At 35.0% G+C, this 10,293-nt stretch overlaps 1 protein-coding gene across 1 annotated transcript in view; it reads left to right on the plus strand.

Annotated features, from left to right (window-relative positions):
* Positions 1-4,716, plus strand: part of osbpl5 (oxysterol binding protein-like 5) — a 110,532-nt gene extending 105,816 nt beyond the window's left edge. Inside the window, 1 exon segment of the mRNA XM_056451533.1 lies at positions 1,582-4,716. Coding sequence (XP_056307508.1) covers positions 1,582-1,717 — 136 coding nt within the window. The 3' untranslated portion in view covers positions 1,718-4,716.
* The last annotated feature ends 5,577 nt before the right edge of the window (positions 4,717-10,293 follow it).

Consider the following 10,293-nt stretch of genomic DNA (forward strand, 5'->3'; position numbering starts at 1 on the left):
GCAAAAGCGGATTCAGACATGCCTTTAATGCTTTTGCGCCATGAGCTTTAGACTTTGTGTCTAGATCATTAAAATAGAGCTCTTAATGAGTTATGGGTGGGTTTTGAGCATAACGTACATTAAATCAATCAGTGTGTCATTTCTCATTCCTATTAAGAGTCAGTTGCGTCGCGCAACGGCACATTTGCTATTTATATGGCGGACTTTGTAAGAGGAAAAACTAAAAGCTTCACTAGTGAGAAAACAGTTAAACAGACCATCTGCAGCGAGAGGATAAAGAACGAGCCTCTTCCATTCCGCCTCTTTACTTTCTCTTTACTTTTACTAAAAGAACGATGTTGTACTCACTCCACCGAAGACATCCATTAGCCTACATATTTAATTTCAGAGTTTAAGGGCAAAGATTTGATTTAAAACTGTTTCTAAATTCAGTTCTAATTTCCAGCAAATGAATAAATGAGTAATAATAACAAAGTGTGGTCAAAAAAGTTATATCCAAACATTTCTCCTATTCTTAGGCCTCATATAGGGATGCATATGTCTCCAAAACCCTACAGGTGGACAAATCTAAACTTGTTTTATGAAAAAATCTGCAAATAATAAATAATACAGGTAATAATAATAACTTTAAACAAATGCAAATTGCCATGAATAAACTGAAAAAAGTATGGAGGCATGAAGAAGGCATGGAGGCAGTGTTTTTTAATAATAAAAATAATAAACAATAATAATTTTGTAACATTTTAATCCTTTAATTTTGTGTATTGTTTATTGTATTTGTGTATTGCTGTACATCCTGTGTGTATTAAGCAATGTGTAAGTGTTTGGATCTGCCTAGGCGCATAACTAACATGCTCTGCTCTGGACTTTATACCTGATTTAGTGGGTCAATGGCATAGTTTATTTCAGTTCTTCAAAATAGCAACGCACCCACAATGCGCCTTAACACACCTCTATTTTAGACCAGCATGCCAATGAGTCCACAAAGTTGCCCAAATAGACTTGCTGTTTAAACAACATGGTGCAAAATGTGAAAATTAGAGTTGCACTGGTCTGAAAATAACAACAAAACACGTCTTGCAACTTATTGCGCTGGGTCTCTGATAGGGCCCTTAGTGTGTAAATGGGATTGACACAACATGATGTCGAATTTATTTTCAGAGAAAATTTCAGACCAAAATTTCGAACTTGTATGGAATGAACTGTGCAACGAATTCTGAGAGGTGAGATTTTTTTTTACTTGTTTGTTTGTTTGTTTGTTTATTTATTTTACTTCCTGGTTGTACAGTTCCTTTTTGTTTGTATATTTTTACAATCAGGACTTTAAATAAACAAACCTCTCAGATCTCCGACAACAGCACAGACTCTTAACAGGAAGCGGCCGTTTTCGTCACTTTTTGGGGTCACTTGACACATTTGCGGTCTGCGCTATTTCCAGCACATTTCTCTATTTGCATGTGTTGTGACAATTTCAGTGTATTATCAAAACGATGAAGGTGTTTTCTCAATTTGCTACTGTTTTTCAATTCGCATGTGTTTTTGCTATAATACTAATCCTTGTTATCTCACTTCACTCTTCAGAAACCTGAGTGCACTGGGTCGTCAGATAGCAAGGCACAAGACGGCAGAGGAGAGTAAGTCCTTGAGCGGACGCCACTGTCTCATCCTCTGCATGCTGTTGCTCTTCCAGCTACTCATCAACCACGTCTTCACTTGAGATGCTGTCACCTAGCGACCATCGCCTAGCAATCGTTGCCTAGCAATAAACACAGCCAAACGATCACCATCACACAGCCCCTCGAATGCCCCACCCGTGATGTTGCTACCAACTGTAGCAACCACACCATCAAGCACTAAGCACTTCAATTAGGGAGAAAGAGACTCTTGTTTTAATTAATATGACAGATAATCATTTCAGAGTGGATGTAAACCGATGTACTGCCACTCTCAATAATTGTCGCGCTCCCATTTTCCTATGTACTTCCCTTTCTTTGCAATATGGGTCATCTTTTTTTTCTTTTTGAATGCAGTTGAATGGGTTTGTGTGTCTGTGTGTGCGCGTTACTCACAAACTCCTCTTCCATTTATACACCGGGCCTTAATACTGATGCCAAAAAGGGGAAAAATGAACTGAGAGATCAGTTAAGTCCGCCAGAGCAATTTGTTTTTTTTTTTTTTTTTTTTTTTTTGCTCACACAAATTTGCTCATCTTATGATTTTTTTTTACCAAAACAGTGTTCCTGTACAGAACAATACAAAGAAAGAGTAAATGTTTACAAACTTGATTGTACACCACACAAAGGAGAACGATGCTCTGACACCAAAAGCGTATAGTGTAGATGTAGAATAGAATCGGCGGTGGCACTACAATAAAAGAATGAACAATCAGCCATAAGACTGAGATATTCATATTCGTGACTGTTTGTTGGGCATTGGGGAAGTCATTCACAATAGGGACACGTGAGGCCTTCTGGGAAGTTCCAGGTCATTTGTGTTGCTCGGGTGAAGCGAGATGTGTTTGCTAACGAAGGCATGACTGGCTAGTCGAAAGTGTATATAGTTGTTTGAAACATTTGAAATTAAGAATGTATTTATTTGATCGTTTCACTTGATTTGTTTTTATATATTAACATACTGTTTAAAAGAACACGTTCATTCAGGTTTTCCAGGAGCAAGTATAGTTGAGCACCAATTTAAAGCAGGGAAAATAAGTATTGAACACGTTACCATTTTTCTCAGAAAAATTTCGATATTTTGAAAGGTGCCGTAGACTTGAAATTTTTCACAGATGTTGGTAACAACCAAATAAATTACGTAAACTAAAGTAATTAGTTTACCAATTAAGTTATGCGTAGGCCCACACGGAATCTGCGCGCGCAGAATTCTGCAGATTTTTAGCCCATCATTAATTCTGTTTATTTACTTGAGTAAATGTGTGTAAATCTATATTTATTCAGTTTTTAAATTAAGTACAGTAATATTATTGACTAATATGAAAACGTTCATCTGATTTATGTACAATGCAGTTTGTACAGTAATATTTTCTGTCTTTTAGTAGATGTTATATGAGCGACTTGCTTTGTTTACCAAATAAAGTGAATCTAATTGGATTTGCATTTTAAACATTAAATAAAAGTTAAAAAGATATTTTTTTGTTTCACATATCAAGGTTTTAGTTATGATACTCCCAAAATAATTCCGCAGAAATCTTCAGATTTTTACCAAAATTCTCCCAGAAATAGCAAAAAAGTCTGCAGATTCCATCTGGCCCTAGTTACGCGTAATAAAATGAAATGACACAGGAAAAAATATAACTGCAATTCTATGCCAAAAATAATCGAGCACATTGGTGATGAGAAGTAAACTGCGCGAAGATTAGGGACCTACATGTGAGGAAATCATTCATCAAATCCCAGCTAACTTCCGGAAAGGGAGGGTAACCAATAGTGTTGGAGATAACAATTAAACCAAGTCCTGCCTCAAAACTGACAAAAATAAAAAGTTTCGCGTGAGCAGAAAGAACTGATTGTGAGCATAACCTCACTCATGAGAGCGTACATCCTGCGCAAAGATAATGATGCATGCACAAGGGTTTACAACGAGCTCACGGGTGCCCGTTTCCTCACGCTGGATCAGTTCAGCATGCACGTGAACATCTGCTGTTCCACTATTGCGCATGCAAGCTATAGTTTCCTCGTGTGTAGGTCTGTAATCTTTTTGCGGTTTACTTCACCTCACATGGAATTGCCGTCACAGAAAAAGTATTGAACACATGAAAAAAGGAAGGTGTAGAAAGGCAGTGAAATCCTAGACAGCAGCTGAAATCTCTCAGTAGTTCTTCAGCAACCGTCTGCCCATTGTAAGTGAATATTGCTGCTTCAGTCCAACATCTACATTAGCAGGATGATGAAACCAGGGTGGACATTTCAGCAAGACAATGATCCAAAACACAGGTCTCAAATGCTTTCAGAGAAAGAAAATCAAGCTGTAGAATGGCCCAGCCAATCACCTGAGCTGGATCCAATGTAAACTACAAATTAAAGATCAGATTTGATAGTCAAGACCCACAGAACCATCAAGATTTTACACTCTGTTGAAGTCTGTGGAAAAACACATCTGAGGAATTCATGTGACTTCATTATTCCATATGAGTGGAGTCTTTAAGCTGCCATCAACAAAAAAGCATTTTTTATAAGATATTAAATTCTATTAGTAGTATAGTACTTTTTCCCTTGTGTCATTTCATTGTTATTACACATGACAAAATTTTCAGATTGTTTTTAGTTTAGGTTTTTTACAAAATCTGGTTCAATTTGATGTCAACTGCTCCTTTAAAAATTTATTCATAGGAAAAAACATGACGTGTTCAATACTTGTTTCCCCTGTTGTACTTCTTCCTAAGGTTTGTTTGTTTGTTGTTGTGATGTAAAATTTGAATGTCCCTTTAGCTGGGAACTAATAAGGTCAAAGTACAAAACTTCCAATTCAGGATTCATATTGGAATATTTAGTTTGTTTTGCTTTAATGATGCTTGCACTCTTGAGCCACAGTTCAACCCATTAAAATTTAACATTTTTACTTTTGTTTCTTTTTTTTTTACACAGCACTCAGTACAATGTCAACTTGTCTGACAACTGAAATGAATGAGATGTCAATGCCTCACTGTTTGTGAATGATTGTTGCAATTACAGCACCACAGTAAAACTTACATTTCAACATGTTGCCTTGTCATCTTTGCCACATTCACAAATTCAATAAGGAACACATGTAGATCAGTTTTACAATTTCTTTTAAGCCTTGCCAATACTGTTCATTCTGCTGGCATTAATAAAAATTTCTTCATTGGATAAGTAACCAGAGACATTATGTTGGAGATTGACAGATGGGGAATACACTGTAAAAAGTACAGGGAATAAAGGAATAATTATACATTGCGTTACGAGAAACGAGAGGAAAATTTTGCTGTTATAAAAATGATTTGAGTTGAATATGATTGTTTGCGGGCATAAAGTCCATCTATTCTATACATCTATCATCATCTATCTTTACATCAATTCTTTACAATACTATTCTTAATGACCAGAGTAGGCCATACATACAAATAAAACAACTAATTAGTTCAGTAAAGATGTTGTGTAATGACACAGAGAAAACGTATTGAACACATGAAGAAAGGGAGGTGTAAAAAGACATGGAAAGCCCAGACAGTATCTGAAATGTCTCAGTAGTTAGAAAGCAACCCTGTCACTCGTCGGTGTAAATGCAATTAGCTGCTTCAGTCCTAACACCTACGTTTCAGATGATGCAGATGAAACATTTCAGCAAGGCAATGATCCCAAACACAGCCATGCAAACTCTCAATTGGTTTCAGAAAGAAAATAAAGTTGCTAGAATGGCCCAGCCAATCACCTGACCCTAATCCAATAAAAAAATAAGAACTAAAGATCAGAGTTGACTACTGTTTTCACAATACTGGAGTTTGGTGCCAATCAGTACTAATATTTTAAAAACGTCCACTTCCCTATCTTGGAATAATCTGAGAAAGAGGGGAAGGCGTAGGGGTGGATGGGGGGATTCTTCAAGACGAAGATAACTAAGGTAGGAAAATCTGGTTGTTTATAGTGTGTTTGGATTCACCTTATTGGTGAATCATGTGTTAGCTAATGCAGGACCAGCTGTGGTCAAACATAATTGAATCATAATTCAATTCAATTCACTTTTATTTCTATAGCGCTTTTACAATGTAGATTGTGTCAAAGCAGCTTCACATAGAAGATTATAGTAAATTGAAACAGTGTAGTTCAGTTTTCAGTGTTTAAGTTTAGTTCAAGTTAGCTCTGTTCAGTGTGGTTTAATATTCACTACTGAGAGTCCAAACACTGAAAAGCATTTTCCCGAACCATGCAAACCAGTGGCGACAGCGGCGAGGAAAAAACTTCAAGAGAAACCAGGCTTAGTTGGGCACGAAAATTTCTCCTCTGGCCAAATGTCTTGTGCAGAGCTGCAGTCTAGGCGCCAGAGGCTGGAGAATCCTGGACCTCGGACCTCGGACCTCCGTCTGTCCCTGGAGCATCACAGGAATCAGTCTCATGCTCTCCACTCCTCCATGACCACCACAGCAGCTGATCAGGATACGGCCTGGTCCAGGAATATGGAAACCTTAGAATCGTCTTGTCGCAGGTCTTGGATCGAATCAGTGGCGCTGCATAGTCTGAGAGCCTATGAAAATAGAGCAGAAAGAGAATAACTGGCATAGCTGTTGTTCATAATGTAAATAAACGAGATGCAAAAACCTGCGTGGGGCACATTCATGTATCATACCGCTAAGTGACACACTGAGTGTATGCTTTACTAAAAAGATTTTTAATCTAGTTTTGAATTAGGAGAGTGTATCTGAGCCTCAGACATTATCAGGAAGGCTATTCCGGAGTTTAGGAGCCATAAATGAGAAGGCTCTACCTCCTTTACTCGACTTTGCTATTCTAGGTACTACCAGAAGCCCTGAGTTTTCAGATCTTAAAGAGTGGGTTGGATTGTAGCGAGACAGAAGATTTATAAACAGACAAACAGAAGCTAGATTTTTCAAGATTTATAGGTAAGAAGTAATATTTTTCAAATCAATGAGAAACTTAACAGGCAGCCAGTGTAAAAAGATAAAATTGGGGTGATGTGATCAAATTTTCTAGACCTGGTAAGAACTCTGGCAGCTGCATTTTGTACTAGCTAAAGTTTATTAATAGAGGATGCTGGGCCGCCAGCAAACAGAGCATTACAGTAATCCAGCCTAGAAGTCATAAAAGCATAGACTAACTTTTCTGCATCTGAGATGGATAGCATACTTAGTAACTTAGCAATATTTCTTAGATGAAAGAATGCAGTTTTTGTGACATGGGATACATGATTTTCAAAAGTTAAATTGCTGTCTAATATGACATCCAGATCTTTCGAGCTAACGCTAACTTTGTATCCCTCTAATTGCAGGTCATAAGCACATGATCCTCATGAAATTAGTTTATAAATAAACTTCACAAGATACTAATTGTCCAGAATATTTTATTTTGTTGTTGTTGTTTTTTAAGTAGTATCTGCTCAACACAGCATGTGATTTTGAACACAACCTACATTATATAAGAAAAGTTAAGATGCAAGTGCCATCTGAAATTTTCGGTAACACTTTATAATATCTACACACTATGAATCATTTATTAAGCATTTGCAAATAGAGAATTAATTATCTGTTAAGCATTAATTCTACATTAATAAACACTAGTAAGCAGTTTATAACTGCAGCTACACATGCTCTGTTCTTGACTTATAACCGCATTTATAATGTGCTTAATAATTGTACTTTAATACTTTGTTAATGATTTGTTTTTCATTACTAAATAAAGTATTGTGTTATTTACAAAACAGTTATTTAAGCATAGTTGGTGGGTTTTTAAGACCATTCAAAATGAGTTAGTAAATAATTAATAAACTATTCAAATTAACGTTTATAAGTTTTATTATTCAGGCATATACTAAAAGTTGATTTGTATGTTAAATGCTTTGTTAAATCAACTTCATCCAGTTTTGTGACGTAATCTAATGTGAGGACTATTCATGCTTTATAAATCCCTCATGAATGACAATTAAAGGGACAATTATATTCTAAACAGGAAAAAAAATAAGCGACTTTTTTTTTCATTTCTATTCATTTGAAGAAACACAAATGAAACTGTGTCAAATAAAAAATAAATCTTTGCAACATTTCTAAAATAAAATTACTGTGCAGTTTAAACTTTGCATCCTATTTTATTGTTAAATTATTATGTTGTTGTTGTTGTTTTATGCAATTTTATTTTGTATTTTGGACACTCCTGTTATTCAGCAATGTTTAAACTTTACAGTAATTTTATTTTTTAGATAAGATTGCAAAGATTATTGTTCATTTGATACTGAGCCTTTAGATGTCATTTATAAGGGGTTTATAAAGTGTAAACAGTCCTCACTTTAGATTAGGTCACAAAACTGAATGAAGTTGCGTTAATAAAGCATTTATTAACATACAAAGTAACCATTACTATATACTTGAATAATAAGACATATAAAGATTAATTTGAATAGTTTATTAATCATTTACTAACTCATTCTGAATGAGCTTAAAAACAACCAACTACTGTTAAAAAATGGGTTGTAAATAATGCAATACTTAATTTAGTAATGAAAAATCAACCAGTCACAAATTATTAAAGTACAGATATTTAGCAACTATATTGCAAAGTATTTAACAACTGCTTGGCAATGCCTTGACATCCACCAAAATACCCTAGCAGCCACCTGTCACTTACAAACCATTACATTGTGAGATTTGTGCAGAGTAAAAAGTTTAAGGATAAGATTTTCTTTTCAGAACTCATCCACAGTTTTCTCTTTTGTAGTCACAGCAGAAAATCAGGGCCTGTCAGGACATGGTAAATAAAAAAGTGTGAGTATGCAGTCTAAAAATCCCCTTCCTTCCTCCACTTCCCTGAGTAAATGCAGATTTTTGAGAAGATAAAAATGCATCACATGCTGTCTGCTGTGTGACTTGTTCAAAGGTAAAAAAAGAAAAAAGCCAACCAACCTGCGGGTATGTAGGTAAAATTGAAAGAAAACTATGACTACCTCCAGGCGGAGGTTGGGTGGGGTTTTTTAGGAGTGTATGAGTCAGCATCCCACTTTCAGCGTCAAAATACAGCAGTAGGTTAGGAAACAAGTTCTATTTTAGTGCAACATCTCATGCGTGATTCCTTAGTTTCATGATGTTACATGTTAAGTTTACAAATCTCTAGGGAACGAATTGGGCAGCGTTTTCTTGTTTTGATTTAGTGATTCATGAATAATTCCATGGTGATCTCCAGTTCATACATCGGAGCATCACAGTGGATGGACAAATTCAGCAGGACAACAATAATTGCAAAAAGGTCCAAAGCCTGCAGGCTACATGTCTATGAGTAGGCAAACACACTGGATCTTTGTGCTCGGATACAAGTAGGGAAGACGGAAACTCATCCAAATCATAGCCTGTAATAAGGTCACATGTGTGCTGGACTCCACACAAAAGAATTCCTTCCTCCTACAGCTGTGTAATGTGCTTTCTGGGACAACAAATTATGAACAGAAGTTTAGATGTCTGAAGATGATGTGCCTATCAAATTAACTTTTTTTTTTTTTTTTAGGTGGAAGTGACCCATATTTAAGTGTCAGTAGAGCAGGGTGTGGATGTTCTGACAATACATCTGTAAGTCAAGACCCTCAAAGGGATGAAGTTTATCTAAGGTTTATAATGTCACACCTTTTTTTGTGAGTGTGTTTTTGGATGCTCTTGGCATGCCTCTATTCCCAAGTGTGTGTTTTTTTATTGCACAAGCCATCAGGAACATATAACAACACAACATAAAAGGTGAACATAAAAAAAATTATAATATAACAATGGTAAAGAAGTAAAGAAATAAAATTAAAAGAAATAAAATCCACAAAGCATAATCTACAGCATTTCTACATTCAATTATTTTAAGAATTACCAGTGGAATAAAAAAATTATAATAATTTATACATACCTCAGATTTTTTGCTTTTCAGCAAATTTACAGTAGAAATCAAAATTAATACAAAAAATTGTTAATGTGAGAGATTACTTAGCAAATTTCTATTTGTGTATGTGAAATTTTGCCAATAAAATAAACAAAAGAGATTAACAATATATTGAAGAATTGGATTTGTTTTCATAAATGTAAAATAATAACTAAGTTTCGTCATTTTAAAAATATATTTTGCTAGATCCTTCTAGAAATAAATGACAAAAAAAAAAAAACAAAGGCTTTCTTTATCTCCATTACAGAAACTACAGATGTCCTCCATTTCAATGTACTTTATAATAAAGCCTTTACTGGGTAAATTGTATGTAGTATTATAAAATGAATTTCTTATTTTTTTTTTATTAATAGAGATTTGAAGGCTCTTTTCCAATTAATACTAACTATAATAGAGTTCCAGAACAATTTGCCTCTTTTTGCTTCTGAAAAACATTACGAATGTGTTTGTTATTAAATTTTTTTAATCAGTTAACTCAACACCTTCTAAATGTAATTTTGGGTTTAAAACAGACAGAGAATTATAGCAAGACTTTTTGAATCATTTTGAATCATCAGTTGAATAATTTTAATAACTAAGTTAAATTATCTAAACAGTATTGTGAAATCGTAGATAGACCTGAATTGTTCATGTGATAGAATATTCCCGGAACTGTCGAAACGTTTTAAAAGATGATTTA

The sequence above is a fragment of the Danio aesculapii genome, chromosome 25 (genome assembly GCF_903798145.1).
Source record: "Danio aesculapii chromosome 25, fDanAes4.1, whole genome shotgun sequence".
Lineage (NCBI taxonomy): Eukaryota > Metazoa > Chordata > Actinopteri > Cypriniformes > Danionidae > Danio > Danio aesculapii.